General features: G+C 41.3%; 3 protein-coding genes across 5 annotated transcripts in view; 1 reads left to right on the forward strand and 2 right to left on the reverse strand.

The window, feature by feature from the left end:
• The window catches only part of LOC146502531 (CTD small phosphatase-like protein 2-A), a 42,243-nt gene that overhangs the window by 5,303 nt on the left and 19,575 nt on the right, over window positions 1–17,365 (forward strand). The gene's annotated exons all lie outside the window — the stretch shown is intronic.
• LOC146502532 (uncharacterized) lies at window positions 474–3,305 on the reverse strand. The gene has a single exon (XM_085132235.1). It carries the CDS (start codon window positions 3,112–3,114, stop codon window positions 823–825), a length of 2,292 nt encoding a protein of 763 aa, XP_084988361.1. The 5' UTR covers window positions 3,115–3,305; the 3' UTR covers window positions 474–822.
• Window positions 10,144–12,967, reverse strand: LOC146502533 (uncharacterized). Its single transcript, XM_085132236.1, has one exon. It carries the CDS (start codon window positions 12,782–12,784, stop codon window positions 10,493–10,495), a length of 2,292 nt encoding a protein of 763 aa, XP_084988362.1. The 5' UTR covers window positions 12,785–12,967; the 3' UTR covers window positions 10,144–10,492.

Consider the following 17,365-nt stretch of genomic DNA (forward strand, 5'->3'; position numbering starts at 1 on the left):
GTATGTAATATATATATATTTTATTTATTTGTTTTTTGCACTACATTAGACAACATCAAAATAGCGTTGTCAAAAATGACAATAGCGTTAGCATTTTTTGTTATTTGTGTGTTGTAATCTTTATATAAAAAACCCCACCTCTTAATCTTTGGTATATGGCGAGGCGCTGTGGACACCCAAGTTTGTGATTGTGTAGAATTTTCAAATCAATACCATGGTTGCATCTGCTGAAAATCTCTGTGAAGCTTAAATCTCAGTGACCTTGACTTCAAGGTCAGAGGCCAACTTTTTTGAAAATCAGAGGTGGTTCACATTTATAACACTGGTATGTCTACTAGGAGGCTGAAGGGTAGCACTATATATTTATAAACAATCAAAAAGAACAATTATTAGGCAATTTATTTATTTCCAATTTGTATTGAATTTATTTCTGTTAACATGGTGGTTTTGGTCTGATTGAAGGACTGATGTGATGGTAAGGTGTCCGCTGCTCCGCTTTGAATATTGGTAGGCTTTTTTTTTTTTTAAATTTTCACAAGAATTGCTAGTTCCCCTAGAGTTTTGGCCACCCCAACAATCAGACGATTCCCTATGAGCAAGCATTTAGCAACAGTGGGAAGGAAAAACTCCCTTCTAAAAGGAAGAAACCTTCGACAGAACCAGGCTCAGGAAGGGACAGTCATCTGTCGCGACTGGTTGGAGTGGGGGGAGTGAAAATTAAAAAAAACAAAAAAAACAAGCCAAAGTGATCATTATTGGAGCAGCTTAATGAATTTTTCCAATGCTGTTAATATCCTTTTCCAACCCCAGTTTGTGTTTTTGTCACTTTTGTCCAAGGTGGAGGTATGGTCTTTCAATGTCAATACATGGGAACCTCTTAGAGAGGCCAGGGTTGAAAAAGGGATGCTGGAGAACCTCCGCGGGTGTTATCCGCTGGTGTGCATCCAAGGCCAACATCCCTTTAATTAATCTGACAAATAAACGTTGGCCATTTTCAGGTCCTCGTCTAAACGCCATTACTTGTTCGAGGTCATCAAGACGCGTAAGTTTTATGTATCGAGTCTCCAGGGACTCATATCCTGTCTTGCACTGAAATTGTTGGTCAGTCTTAAATGTCCAGCGCTGTTGGTTGTAGTTGTCTTCAATGAAAAAGTCTTCAGTGTACACGCCAGAGTCCAGAACATGATCTGGTGGCTGTCCCTGAGTCTCTATGATGAATTTTAAAACATCATATTCTCCATTTCCAGGGTAGAGTGGCACCCCTGTACCAAGTTCCACAGCTACCAGCCCCAAAGACCACATGTCAGCTGCTTCATTATAAGGAAGGCCAAGCATAACCTCAGGTGCACTATAACCAACTGTCCCCACACAATCACTAGGATTCACTGCAGACGCAGGACATGCGAGGCCAAAGTCTATAAGTCTGACTTTGACTGGAGACTCATGGCGGTTAACAACCATGATGTTTCCAGGTTTGAGGTCAGCGTGCACTATTCCCACAGAACCCAGGTGTGACAGGGCATTTGTGAGTTGATGTAAAATTGGCCTGACTTCGCGTATGGGGAGACCCTGGTTTTTCCGGTCCCGTATGTAGTCCCACAGGCATTGATCGAGGAGTTCAAAGTTTAAGCAGACCCGCTCTCCGTCATGGAAAAAGCCGTTCCATTTAACTATGTTGGCGGCATCTGGATCTAACCTTCTCATCTGCTCCAGGATGAAAATTTCCAGTTTTGCCTGTTGCAGAGTATCAGGGTGGTTCCTGTTGACTTTAATAGCCACAGCACGGCTGGTTTTGGTATCACGACATTTGGCTACAATACCAAAGCCCCCTTCTCCGAGGAAAGCCTCTACCTTGTAGCGGTTTCCCAAAATGTTCCCTTCAACTATTTCAAGCTCATCTGAGTTGAAGGATGAGCTGGCTGACGTGTGGACGCATACTTGTTGAGAAAATCCAACCGAGTTTTGGAAACTGCAGTTGATTTTCTGTGATCTCCTGCTTTTCAAGTTTGAAGGGTGCTGAAAGACCACAGGGTTTTGTGGTCTTTCAACACTCATGTTAGTGCAAGGGGAACTCTTACGGTTGAAAAAGGGATGCCGGAGAACCTCCGAGGGTGTTATCCGCTGGTTTGCATCCAAGGCCAACATCCCTTTAATTAAGCTGACAAATAAACGTTGGCCATTTTCAGGTCCTCGTTCAAACACCATTACTTGTTCGAGGTCATCAAGACGCGCAAGTTTTATGTATCGAGTCTCCAGGGACTCATATCCTGTCTCGCACTGAAATTGTTTTTCAGTCTTAAATGTCCAGCGCTGTTGGTTGTAGTTGTCTTCCATGAAATAGTCTTCAGTGTACACGCCAGAGTCCAGAACATGATCTGGTGGCTGTCCCTGGGTCTGTATGATGAATTTTAAAACATCATAATAATTTCTCCCAGGATAGAGTGGCACCCCCGTACCAAGTTCCACAGCTACCAGCCCCAAAGACCACATGTCAGCTGCTTCATTATAAGGAAGGCCAAGCATAACCTCAGGTGCACTATAACCAACCGTCCCCACACGGTCACCAGGCATTACTGCAGACGCAGGACATGCGAGGCCAAAGTCTATAAGTTTGACTTTGATGGGAGACTCATGGCGGTTAACAACCATGATGTTTCTAGATTTGAGGTCAGCGTGCACTATTCCCACAGAACCCAGGTGTGACAGGGCATTTGTGAGTTGATGTAAAATTGGCCTGACTTCGCTTATGGGGAGACCCTGGTTTTTCCGGTCCCGTATGTAGTCCCACAGGCATTGATCAAGGATTTCAAAGTTTAAGCAGACCCGCTCTCCGTCATGGAAAAAGCCGTTCCATTTAACTATGTTGGCGGCATCTGGATCTAACCTTCTCAGCTGCTCCAGGATGAAAATTTCCAGTTTTGCCTGTTGCAGAGTATCAGGGTGGTTCCTGTTGACTTTAATAGCCACAGCTCGGTTGGTTTTGGTATCAAGACATTTGGCTACAATACCAAAGCCCCCTTCTCCGAGGAAAGCCTCTACCTTGTAGCGGTTTCCCAAAATGCTCCCTTCAACTATTTCAAGCTCATCTGAGCAGAAGGATGGGTTAGCTGACATGGTGGAATGTGTCGGCTTGATCGGTGAATTGCTGAGAAATGTGAAATTCTCTCAAAACTTTCCAAAAATGTTTTGGTTGCTGTCAGGTCTACGTCCGTTAAGCAGTAAAGTGTAACAGCAAGATGATGACATAACAAAGGATCAAAGGCATTCTGTTTTGGATCAAAGGCATTCTGTTTTGGTTCAAAGGCATTCTATTTTTTTCAGTTGAAACTGAAAAAAAATAGTGTTTCAAAATGGCAGGCTTGGCACCCTGTGGGACGCAGAGGTGATAGGGTAAGGATGCAGAGCATAAGATCCAGGATAACATTTACTTATTGGTCCAGGGCTCGCAAAATTTCAAAATCCCTGGTAGCCATTCGGGCAGGGACTCTTCAGTTTTTGGTAGCCCAAAATAAATTTAAGTAGCCCGAATAAAAAAGAGAGCAATTTTTTGATTGATGTTTTGTTTCCTGCTTTGTTTCCGTTACAATATTGTTATACATTAAAGTATAATATTGTCATACATTAAAGTATAATATTGTAACGGAAACAAAACATTATTCAAATTGTTGAAAAACAAATTACAACGTATAAAAATTACAATCATCAACTCAAATACTTGGTTTTAATTGAACAGACATTTCTTTAAACTTGTAAGAACTGTGTAGAATATGAATCAGTCTGTGTCAGATCCTGAACTTGAAATTTCCACTGAAGTCATGGTTAAGAGGCAAGTGGAACCAAGATCTAGGCCATTTGCTTTCTGAAGTTTGCAAAGACTGCTAAATTGTGCCAGTGGTAGTTCACTCTTTGCAACATAGTACGCAGTTCTAAACAGATTTTTCAGGTTTATTTTTAGTATGTTATTTGCAACTGGTGTTTGTTCTGGGAAAGATATTGAGGACTGAGCAATAATGCATTTCTTGCATTTCTCATGGGTTCTAATGGGGGCCTTTCTTAAAATGATTGTTCCCAGTAACAAAGGCGCTTGTCGACTCAGAAATCGAGGGAAAACCAACAACACACCCGGCAGAACATTATGTTATTTACACGGGTGCACATACAGTGGGGCAAAAAAGTATTTAGTCAGCCACCGATTGTGCAAGTTCCCCCACTTAAAATGATGACAGAGGTCAGTAATTTGCACCAGAGGTACACTTCAACTGTGAGAGACAGAATGTGAAAAAAAAATCCATGAATTCACATGGTAGGATTTGTAAAGAATTTATTCGTAAATCAGGGTGGAAAATAAGTATTTGGTCACCTCAAACAAGGAAAATCCCTGGCTCTCACAGACCTGTAACGTCTTCTGTAAGAAGCTTTTCTGTCCCCCACTCGTTACCTGTATGAATGGCACCTGTTTGACCTCATCATCTGTATAAAAGACACCTGTCCACAGCCTCAACCAGTCAGACTCCAAACTCCGCCATGGCCAAGACCAAAGAGCTTTCGAAGGACACCAGGAAAAGAATTGTAGACCTGCACCAGACTGGGAAGAGTGAATCTACAATAGGCAAGCAGCTTGGTGTGAAAAAATCAACTGTGGGAGCAATCATCAGAAAATGGAAGACATACAAGACCACTGATAATCTCCCTCGATCTGGGGCTCCACGCAAGATCTCATCCCGTGGGGTCAAAATGATCATGAGAACGGTGAGCAAAGATCCCAGAACCACACGGGGGGACCTGGTGAATGACCTGCAGAGAGCTGGGACCAAAGTAACAAAGGTCACCATCAGTAACACACTACAACGGCAGGGAATCAAATCCCGCAGTGCCAGACGTGTTCCGCTGCTGAAGCCAGTGCATGTCCAGGCCCGTCTGAAGTTTGCCAGAGAGCACATGGATGATACAGCAGAGGATTGGGAGAATGTCATGTGGTCAGATGAAACCAAAGTAGAACTTTTTGGTATAAACTCAACTCGTCGTGTTTGGAGGAAGAAGAATACTGAGTTGCATCCCAAGAACACCATACCTACTGTGAAGCATGGGGGTGGAAACATCATGCTATGGGGCTGTTTTTCTGCCAAGGGGACAGGACGACTGATCCGTGTTAAGGACAGAATGAATGGGGCCAAGTATCGTGAGATTTTGAGCCAAAACCTCCTTCCATCAGTGAGAACTTTGAAGAAGAAACGAGGCTGGGTCTTCCAACATGACAATGATCCAAAACACACCGCCCGGGCAACAAAGGAGTGGCTCCGTAAGAAGCATTTGAAAGTCCTGGAGTGGCCTAGCCAGTCTCCAGACCTCAACCCCATAGAAAATCTGTGGCGGGAGTTGAAAGTCCGTGTTGCTCGGCGACAGCCCCAAAACATCACTGCTCTTGAGAAGATCTGCATGGAGGAATGGGCCAATATACCAGCTACTGTGTGTGCAAACCTGGTAAAGACCTATAGTAAACGTTTGACCTCTGTTATTGCCAACAAAGGTTATGTTACAAAGTATTGAGTTGTATTTTTGTTATTGACCAAATACTTATTTTCCACCCTGATTTACGAATAAATTCTTTACAAATCCTACCATGTGAATTCATGGATTTTTTTTTCACATTCTGTCTCTCACAGTTGAAGTGTACCTCTGGTGCAAATTACTGACCTCTGTCATCATTTTAAGTGGGGGAACTTGCACAATCGGTGGCTGACTAAATACTTTTTTGCCCCACTGTAAGTGGTCCGCATGTGCGCATTCGCTGTCAAAATAAAAGACGCGCACCAGATAAGAAGTTGCAAGGCGCGTTTGCGTCCATATAAAAGGCACTGTTTTTGTCCGCTAGAGTGGGATTTTCACGGCACATTCTGCACCACATCTCTGTGCGTTCATCATTTGTTTGAAGCCAGCTCACCTCCTGCAACCACTCTTCCAAGAATACGCGCTTCTTTGTGGTTCGGACTCCTTCTGACATTTCTTTGGAGGTGGAGGAACACCAAAGTAATTGCTTAAAGGAGCTTGCTTCTTCGACATCTTTAAGAGTTCTAAACAAACGTCTGTCCTCCTCCAGAAAATCTTATGTACGCAAACACGCGTTGCAACTTCTTATCTTGTGCGCGTTTTTTTATTTTGACAGCGAATGCGCACCTGCGGACCACTTATGTGCAGCCCTGGTTATTTAGCTCGTCATATTGCAGCCACAGAAATTCTTTTGTCCATGAAACCATAAAGCTGCACTTTCTTTTTGTGGTAAGCTTTTCTTTGGCTGTCACTTCTTCACCCTGACCTGTCTTATTTGGCTCAGCAGAACTAAAATATATATCCTGCTGCTTTTATACACGCACTCACATAACGCTCAGCGATTCTCTGCGCGATCAGCCTCTCACATGTTTAAGCTTGCTGCGGGAGATTTCACTTGTCATGTTTGCATAGTAAGCTAACGATTGATAGGACGATGTCAGAGGAATTGGTGCGCAAACTATCGTCACTCACCAATCAGTGCTGTCGCTCTCAGTTCACAGTTTGCGCGATTGCAAAGTGAAAGCAAAAAACAAGCGCAAAAAACAAGCCCAAATTCAAACGCGATTTCAATATGTCACATATTGACAGTGGCTCACCGATGCCAATGACATAATTACCCAGCTACATTTCCAAAAGAATGCAAAAGCTTTGACATATATTTTTCCTTCCTATGATAGCCCGACGGGCAGGGCAGAGATAGATTTTGGTAGCCCGACTGGAAAAATCGCTAGCCCCTGGACGTTGGGCTAGCAATTTTGCGAGCCCTGCGGTCAGCTCATCAGCGAGCAGCCGCAGAATCACAGGTGCAGCTTGGCAGGGGATGGACTCAGGGTGAAAACACAAAATCAACAATGACAACAGTGTTATTCTTTATTAGTGTGAATGCTGGTAAGCGTGTGTGTGTGTGTGTGTGTTTCAACTGCTGCTGTGTGCACAGTGTTTGCTCTACAGCCATCATTTTACCTTCACGTAGCCATCGTTGTTGTCTTTCCAACAGCATGTCTTTCAAAGCTCAGAGATGTAAACTTTTTAAACTGTGTGGATCCAAGTGGAGGGATAACCCTCTAACTGACCCATAGAAATACATTATATTTTCAGTCAGGAGTTTGTCTCAACAGCAGGAAAGACCCCACTTTTTAAATTGCTCCTGCGGCCAAAGTTTTGACAGCAGGAACATGAAGAACACACTGTTGTATAGAACAGGTCCTCGGGATTGTCACCGTTTGAAAATGATTTTGATGGGAGTTAGGGTCTTGGATTTAGAAGCAGTTGTTCAACAAGTGCACCGAGGCAGATTTGACAGGGTTTTGCCACAGAGTAATAGTGTGTCAGTAGTTAGTCCTGGACAACTAGATCAAGCATTCCGATTGGCCCATGAAATTCGGGCTTCTGTTTGATTGGTGCATTTGTTTTCAGCAGACAGGTGGTTCAGATCTGGGCTTTTGGAGTCAGTTGATGACTTTTAGAATCATCTTTTCTGACTGGATCATTAAAACTTAAAGCATTGATCTTTCTGCAGTGGATTCTCCCACATTTCAGTGATATGGTGAATAAAAGAATATTGTAAAGTCAAAATACACAACGTCGTAGTCTCACTTCAAGCACTTTATTCCTTACGTCATGTTTTCCCGCTCACCCACAATAACAACAACCCACCGCAGGCAACAGTACTCTCGCGATATAACAGAAAATAACAAGTTAACAATCTCCCTCTTTCTTTTTTAAAAATAAAAGTATAAACACCCCTTTTAAACATTTGTATACATATATATGTAAACAAAACAAAAACACTTTGTCAACATTATAGAACATTCAGGAAACATTTCAATGTGCTTTGCTTTACTTAAAGCATACTATCACTGCACACAATAAACGAGAGTGCATTTTAATGCAAAGAAAACTTCGTAAACAAAGGATCACAGTATCCAGAGTCCTTCATCTAGTGCTTTTAGAAGGGTTAAAGGTGAAACTCCCTTTTTTGTCAGATAATCAGCAAGTTGGGATTTGGAATCTGACCAACCAATCTGTCTGATTTTAATGGCTCTTTAATGCTGCTCATTTCCAGCCTCAGTCTCTTCTCTTTAACCTGCGTAGTGGACTTGAGTGCATCAAACAAGGAATGATTGTCAGGCACACAGACACACAGCATTCAGACCAGTGTTACCAGTTTTAAGCTCAGAAAAAAGTGTTGCCAGGAAGACAGCACTGTCTATTCCATCTGACATGGCAAGAGTTTCTCCTGCCAGTGTACTTCTGACCACACGCCTGATATTTTTATTTTTTTAGACTGCCAAAAGAGAGGACAAAACTTTCCTCCTTTACCCATAAGGATGATTAATGCCCCTCCTTGAGTACCGCCAGTGGGAAGGCTGCCAAATGCAGCATCACTGAAAAAAAACAATGCCAAATCCTCACTGTTACCCAAGTGTTGAAACTTAAGAGTCACTTTCTCTACTTTAAGTTTACGGATAACTTTGTTCATTTCATGAATGGACTGCACAATTGCACCTTTGATATTAGATCCCAGGCTGCATGTGTCAAACATAACATCTGGTCTCGTTTGTTTGGCAACCCACAAAATCTGTCCTATTTTTGACCTGAGTTGCTCCCGTTCTGTTTCACTTAAGGAAGCATCCCTCTGTACAGCCCGTGCTGCTTGTAACTGAACAGGTTGTAGGTTGTCAATGTAAAGTTATTGACGCACCTCTATTACATCATTAACTGTACAAATGTCCATACCAACATAAAAAAAACCTGTCATGTTCTTCACGGCCCACAAGGAAGGTAGATTTCAGTACAGGAATGATATGAGTTGCAAAGTGACTTGAACCAGCCCAAAGGAAATCATCAACGTGACATGCAAGCACTCCTGTAATCTCAAATTGTTCATTCTGCCAATAGAACACTGCAGGATCAACCTGTGATATTTTACCACCAGTTTTGTGCATAATGTCTTTGACCTTATTGTACCAATAAAGTGAAGCAATTATTTCATTTCAGCTCAAAACATTCAGCTATCAGCATTCACACAGCAATTGCATTCACAGTATTGTTATTCAAATCTTTATTATTATAATATTTTATTATCTATTCTGTACGTTTTTTGCCGTCTATCTCCTTCAACACCGTTCAACTTAGAAAAACCATTCAATCACCGTTAGATTCCTCTTCTTTTGGACATTGCCACTTCTGTTGCACCCTCAGTGCCCCATACCATATTTTTCAGGCCATAAGGCTGACTGTCGATAACGGCCTGTTTTCATACATAAGGCGCATTAAGCGAAACAAAACAGTCAGATAAGTCAAACTTTACTCAACTCATTCTTCTTGCTTCCTCTTTTTCGTACCATTGATTCATTAATCTTGAATTCTCTCGCAGCTGCTCTAACTTTTATCGAATGGGGAAAAAAAGTTAGCGTTCATCCTCCAGTTTCACTGTGCTAATCTTATGCTAACTATACATTAAAAAAAATAATTGTTTGATGATCTGAAACGTGTGTGACAAACATACAAAAAAAAATACCACCATTGTCATATAACAGTGACTTTCTTCCGTCATTCTGTTCGCTGACCCCATTGTGGACCACTAAATTTTTTTATAGTGTGTATATGTATTACATATGTATGTAATATATATATATTTTATTTATTTGTTTTTTGCACTACATTAGACAACATCAAAATAGTGTTGTCAAAAATGACAATAGCGTTAGCATTTTTTGTTATTTGTGTGTTGTAATCTTTATATAAAAAACCCCACCTCTTAATCTTTGGTATATGGCGAGGCGCTGTGGACACCCAAGTTTGTGATTGTGTAGAATTTTCAAATCAATACCATGGTTGCATCTGCTGAAAATCTCTGTGAAGCTTAAATCTCAGTGACCTTGACTTCAAGGTCAGAGGCCAACTTTTTTGAAAATCAGAGGTGGTTCACATTTATAACACTGGTATGTCTACTAGGAGGCTGAAGGGTAGCACTATATATTTATAAACAATCAAACAGAACAATTATTAGGCAATTTATTTATTTCCAATTTGTATTGAATTTATTTCTGTTAACATGGTGGTTTTGGTCTGATTGAAGGACTGATGTGATGGTAAGGTGTCCGCTGCTCCGCTTTGAATATTGGTAGGCTTTTTTTTTTTTTAAATTTTCACAAGAATTGCTAGTTCCCCTAGAGTTTTGGCCACCCCAACAATCAGACGATTCCCTATGAGCAAGCATTTAGCAACAGTGGGAAGGAAAAACTCCCTTCTAAAAGGAAGAAACCTTCGACAGAACCAGGCTCAGGAAGGGACAGTCATCTGTCGCGACTGGTTGGAGTGGGGGGAGTGAAAATTAAAAAAAACAAAAAAAACAAGCCAAAGTGATCATTATTGGAGCAGCTTAATGAATTTTTCCAATGCTGTTAATATCCTTTTCCAACCCCAGTTTGTGTTTTTGTCACTTTTGTCCAAGGTGGAGGTATGGTCTTTCAATGTCAATACATGGGAACCTCTTAGAGAGGCCAGGGTTGAAAAAGGGATGCTGGAGAACCTCCGCGGGTGTTATCCGCTGGTGTGCATCCAAGGCCAACATCCCTTTAATTAATCTGACAAATAAACGTTGGCCATTTTCAGGTCCTCGTCTAAACGCCATTACTTGTTCGAGGTCATCAAGACGCGTAAGTTTTATGTATCGAGTCTCCAGGGACTCATATCCTGTCTTGCACTGAAATTGTTGGTCAGTCTTAAATGTCCAGCGCTGTTGGTTGTAGTTGTCTTCAATGAAAAAGTCTTCAGTGTACACGCCAGAGTCCAGAACATGATCTGGTGGCTGTCCCTGAGTCTCTATGATGAATTTTAAAACATCATATTCTCCATTTCCAGGGTAGAGTGGCACCCCTGTACCAAGTTCCACAGCTACCAGCCCCAAAGACCACATGTCAGCTGCTTCATTATAAGGAAGGCCAAGCATAACCTCAGGTGCACTATAACCAACTGTCCCCACACAATCACTAGGATTCACTGCAGACGCAGGACATGCGAGGCCAAAGTCTATAAGTCTGACTTTGACTGGAGACTCATGGCGGTTAACAACCATGATGTTTCCAGGTTTGAGGTCAGCGTGCACTATTCCCACAGAACCCAGGTGTGACAGGGCATTTGTGAGTTGATGTAAAATTGGCCTGACTTCGCGTATGGGGAGACCCTGGTTTTTCCGGTCCCGTATGTAGTCCCACAGGCATTGATCGAGGAGTTCAAAGTTTAAGCAAACCCGCTCTCCGTCATGGAAAAAGCCGTTCCATTTAACTATGTTGGCGGCATCTGGATCTAACCTTCTCATCTGCTCCAGGATGAAAATTTCCAGTTTTGCCTGTTGCAGAGTATCAGGGTGGTTCCTGTTGACTTTAATAGCCACAGCACGGCTGGTTTTGGTATCACGACATTTGGCTACAATACCAAAGCCCCCTTCTCCGAGGAAAGCCTCTACCTTGTAGCGGTTTCCCAAAATGTTCCCTTCAACTATTTCAAGCTCATCTGAGTTGAAGGATGAGCTGGCTGACGTGTGGACGCATACTTGTTGAGAAAATCCAACCGAGTTTTGGAAACTGCAGTTGATTTTCTGTGATCTCCTGCTTTTCAAGTTTGAAGGGTGCTGAAAGACCACAGGGTTTTGTGGTCTTTCAACACTCATGTTAGTGCAAGGGGAACTCTTACGGTTGAAAAAGGGATGCCGGAGAACCTCCGAGGGTGTTATCCGCTGGTTTGCATCCAAGGCCAACATCCCTTTAATTAAGCTGACAAATAAACGTTGGCCATTTTCAGGTCCTCGTTCAAACACCATTACTTGTTCGAGGTCATCAAGACGCGCAAGTTTTATGTATCGAGTCTCCAGGGACTCATATCCTGTCTCGCACTGAAATTGTTTTTCAGTCTTAAATGTCCAGCGCTGTTGGTTGTAGTTGTCTTCCATGAAATAGTCTTCAGTGTACACGCCAGAGTCCAGAACATGATCTGGTGGCTGTCCCTGGGTCTGTATGATGAATTTTAAAACATCATAATAATTTCTCCCAGGATAGAGTGGCACCCCCGTACCAAGTTCCACAGCTACCAGCCCCAAAGACCACATGTCAGCTGCTTCATTATAAGGAAGGCCAAGCATAACCTCAGGTGCACTATAACCAACCGTCCCCACACGGTCACCAGGCATTACTGCAGACGCAGGACATGCGAGGCCAAAGTCTATAAGTTTGACTTTGATGGGAGACTCATGGCGGTTAACAACCATGATGTTTCTAGATTTGAGGTCAGCGTGCACTATTCCCACAGAACCCAGGTGTGACAGGGCATTTGTGAGTTGATGTAAAATTGGCCTGACTTCGCTTATGGGGAGACCCTGGTTTTTCCGGTCCCGTATGTAGTCCCACAGGCATTGATCAAGGATTTCAAAGTTTAAGCAGACCCGCTCTCCGTCATGGAAAAAGCCGTTCCATTTAACTATGTTGGCGGCATCTGGATCTAACCTTCTCAGCTGCTCCAGGATGAAAATTTCCAGTTTTGCCTGTTGCAGAGTATCAGGGTGGTTCCTGTTGACTTTAATAGCCACAGCTCGGTTGGTTTTGGTATCAAGACATTTGGCTACAATACCAAAGCCCCCTTCTCCGAGGAAAGCCTCTACCTTGTAGCGGTTTCCCAAAATGCTCCCTTCAACTATTTCAAGCTCATCTGAGCAGAAGGATGGGTTAGCTGACATGGTGGAATGTGTCGGCTTGATCGGTGAATTGCTGAGAAATGTGAAATTCTCTCAAAACTTTCCAAAAATGTTTTGGTTGCTGTCAGGTCTACGTCCGTTAAGCAGTAAAGTGTAACAGCAAGATGATGACATAACAAAGGATCAAAGGCATTCTGTTTTGGATCAAAGGCATTCTGTTTTGGTTCAAAGGCATTCTGTTTTGGTTCAAAGGCATTCTATTTTTTTCAGTTGAAACTGAAAAAAAATAGTGTTTCAAAATGGCAGGCTTGGCACCCTGTGGGACGCAGAGGTGATAGGGTAAGGATGCAGAGCATAAGATCCAGGATAACATTTACTTATTGGTCCAGGGCTCGCAAAATTTCAAAATCCCTGGTAGCCATTCGGGCAGGGACTCTTCAGTTTTTGGTAGCCCAAAATAAATTTAAGTAGCCCGAATAAAAAAGAGAGCAATTTTTTGATTGATGTTTTGTTTCCTGCTTTGTTTCCGTTACAATATTGTTATACATTAAAGTATAATATTGTCATACATTAAAGTATAATATTGTAACGGAAACAAAACATTATTCAAATTGTTGAAAAACAAATTACAACGTATAAAAATTACAATCATCAACTCAAATACTTGGTTTTAATTGAACAGACATTTCTTTAAACTTGTAAGAACTGTGTAGAATATGAATCAGTCTGTGTCAGATCCTGAACTTGAAATTTCCACTGAAGTCATGGTTAAGAGGCAAGTGGAACCAAGATCTAGGCCATTTGCTTTCTGAAGTTTGCAAAGACTGCTAAATTGTGCCAGTGGTAGTTCACTCTTTGCAACATAGTACGCAGTTCTAAACAGATTTTTCAGGTTTATTTTTAGTATGTTATTTGCAACTGGTGTTTGTTCTGGGAAAGATATTGAGGACTGAGCAATAATGCATTTCTTGCATTTCTCATGGGTTCTAATGGGGGCCTTTCTTAAAATGATTGTTCCCAGTAACAAAGGCGCTTGTCGACTCAGAAATCGAGGGAAAACCAACAACACACCCGGCAGAACATTATGTTATTTACACGGGTGCACATAAGTGGTCCGCATGTGCGCATTCGCTGTCAAAATAAAAGACGCGCACCAGATAAGAAGTTGCAAGGCGCGTTTGCGTCCATATAAAAGGCACTGTTTTTGTCCGCTAGAGTGGGATTTTCACGGCACATTCTGCACCACATCTCTGTGCGTTCATCATTCATCAGAGGGATAACCCTCTAACTGACCCATAGAAATACATTATATTTTCAGTCAGGAGTTTGTCTCAACAGCAGGAAAGACCCCACTTTTTAAATTGCTCCTGCGGCCAAAGTTTTGACAGCAGGAACATGAAGAACACACTGTTGTATAGAACAGGTCCTCGGGATTGTCACCGTTTGAAAATGATTTTGATGGGAGTTAGGGTCTTGGATTTAGAAGCAGTTGTTCAACAAGTGCACCGAGGCAGATTTGACAGGGTTTTGCCACAGAGTAATAGTGTGTCAGTAGTTAGTCCTGGACAACTAGATCAAGCATTCCGATTGGCCCATGAAATTCGGGCTTCTGTTTGATTGGTGCATTTGTTTTCAGCAGACAGGTGGTTCAGATCTGGGCTTTTGGAGTCACTTGATGACTTTTAGAATCATCTTTTCTGACTGGATCATTAAAACTTAAAGCATTGATCTTTCTGCAGTGGATTCTCCCACATTTCAGTGATATGGTGAATAAAAGAATATTGTAAAGTCAAAATACACAACGTCGTAGTCTCACTACAAGCACTTTATTCCTTACGTCATGTTTTCCCGCTCACCCACAATAACAACAACCCACCGCAGGCAACAGTACTCTTGCGATATAACAGAAAATAACAAGTTAACAATCTCCCTCTTTCTTTTTTAAAAATAAAAGTATAAACACCCCTTTTAAACATTTGTATACATATATATGTAAACAAAACAAAAACACTTTGTCATCATTATAGAACATTCAGGAAACATTTCAATGTGCTTTGCTTTACTTAAAGCATACTATCACTGCACACAATAAACGAGAGTGCATTTTAATGCAAAGAAAACTTTGTAAACAAAGGATCACAGTATCCAGAGTCCTTCATCTAGTGCAGGGGTGTCAAACTCAAATACACAGTGGGCCAAAATTCAAAACTGGAACAAAGTCGCGGGCTAACGTTAATATTTATTGAAATATATTTATTCCTCCAGATATAAGAATGAATCTTTTCTTATGGATTCAAACACATTTTGCTGAAAAACTGAATATGGAACAAGCAAAGCTTAATACTAAACAATATCTATATTAGCTGTATAATACCAGTAGGCCAGCTCTAATAGTAATTTGGTATGGCTTCGCGGGCCAGAGTTTGACACCTATGATCTACTGCTTTTAGAAGGGTTAAAGGTGAAACTCCTTTTTTTTTGTCAGATAATCAGCAAGTTGGGATTTGGAATCTGACCAACCAATCTGTCTGATTTTAATGGCTCTTTAATGCTGCTCATTTCCAGCCTCAGTCTCTTCTCTGTAACCTGCGTAGTGGACTTGAGTGCATCAAACAAGGAATGATTGTCAGGCACACAGACACACAGCATTCAGACCAGTGTTACTAGTTTTAAGCTCAGAAAAAAGTGTTGCCAGGAAGACAGCACTGTCTATTCCATCTGACATGGCAAGAGTTTCTCCTGCCAGTGTACTTCTGACCACACGCCTGATATTTTTTTATTTTTATTTTTTAGACTGCCAAAAGAGAGGACAAAACTTTCTTCCTTTACCCATAAGGATGATTAATGCCCCTCCTTGAGTACCGCCAGTGGGAAGGCTGCCAAATGCAGCATCACTGAAAAAAAAACAATGCCAAATCCTCACTGTTACCCAAGTGTTAAAACTTAAGAGTCACTTTCTCTACTTTAAGTTTACAGATAAGTTTGTTCACTTCATGAATGGACTGCACAATTGCACCTTTGATATTAGATCCCAGGCTGCATGTGTCAAACATAATATCTGGTCTCGTTTGTTTGGCAACCCACAAAATCTGTCCTATTTTTGACCTGAGTTGCTCCCGTTCTGTTTCACATAAGGAAGCATCCCTCTGTACAGCCCGTGCTGCTTGTAACTGAACAGGTTGTAGGTTGTCAATGTAAAGTTATTGATGCACCTCTATTACATCATTAACTGTACAAATGTCCATACCAACATAAAAAAAACCTGTCATGTTCTTCACGGCCCACAAGGAAGGTAGATTTCAGTACAGGAATGATATGAGTTGCAAAGTGACTTGAACCAGCCCAAAGGAAATCATCAACGTGACATGCAAGCACTCCTGTAATCTCAGATTGTTCATTCTGCCAATAGAACACTGCAGGATCAACCTGTGATATTTTACCACCAGTTTTGTGCATAATGTCTTTGACCTTATTGTACCAATAAAGTGAAGCAATTATTTCATTTCAGCTCAAAACATTCAGCTATCAGCATTCACACAGCAATTGCATTCACAGTATTGTTATTCAAATCTTTATTATTATAATATTTTATTATCTATTCTGTACGTTTTTTGCCGTCTATCTCCTTCAACACCGTTCAACTTAGAAAAACCATTCAATCACCGTTAGATTCCTCTTCTTTTGGACATTGCCACTTCTGTTGCACCCTCAGTGCCCCATACCATATTTTTCAGGCCATAAGGCTGACTGTCGATAACGGCCTGTTTTCATACATAAGGCGCATTAAGCGAAACAAAACAGTCAGATAAGTCAAACTTTACTCAACTCATTCTTCTTGCTTTCTCTTTTTCGTACCATTGATTCATTAATCTTGAATTCTCTCGCAGCTGCTCTAACTTTTATCGAGTGGGGGAAAAAAGTTAGCGTTCATCCTCCAGTTTCACTGTGCTAATCTTATGCTAACTATACATTAAAAAAAATAATTGTTTGATGATCTGAAACGTGTGTGACAAACATACAAAAAAAAATACCACCATTGTCATATAACAATGACTTTCTTCCGTCATTCTGTTCGCTGATCCCATTGTGGACCACTAAATTTTTTTATAGTGTGTATATATATTACATATGTATGTAATATATATATATATTTTATTTATTTGTTTTTTGCACTACATTAGACAACATCAAAATAGTGTTGTCAAAAATGACAATAGCGTTAGCATTTTTTGTTGTTTGTGTGTTGTAATCTTTATATAAAAAACCCACCTCTTAATCTTTGGTATATGGCGAGGCGCTGTGGACACCCAAGTTTGTGATTGTGTAGAATTTTCAAATCAATACCATGGTTGCATCTGCTGAAAATCTCTGTGAAGCTTAAATCTCAGTGACCTTGACTTCAAGGTCAGAGGCCAACTTTTTTGAAAATCAGAGGTGGTTCACATTTATAACACTGGTATGTCTACTAGGAGGCTGAAGGGTAGCACTATATATTTATAAACAATCAAAAAGAACAATTATTAGGCAATTTATTTATTTCCAATTTGTATTGAATTTATTTCTGTTAACATGGTGGTTTTGGTCTGATTGAAGGACTGATGTGATGGTCAGGTGTCCGCTGCT

This window comes from Neolamprologus multifasciatus, chromosome 15, assembly GCF_963576455.1.
Source record: "Neolamprologus multifasciatus chromosome 15, fNeoMul1.2, whole genome shotgun sequence".
In the NCBI taxonomy this organism is placed as follows: Eukaryota; Metazoa; Chordata; class Actinopteri; order Cichliformes; family Cichlidae; genus Neolamprologus; species Neolamprologus multifasciatus.

Bases quoted from the DNA above. Each gene is read 5' to 3' on its own strand.
- LOC146502533 (XM_085132236.1), bottom strand. From the start codon at position 12,784: ATGTCAGCTAACCCATCCTTCTGCTCAGATGAGCTTGAAATAGTTGAA.
- LOC146502532 (XM_085132235.1), bottom strand. From the start codon at position 3,114: ATGTCAGCTAACCCATCCTTCTGCTCAGATGAGCTTGAAATAGTTGAA.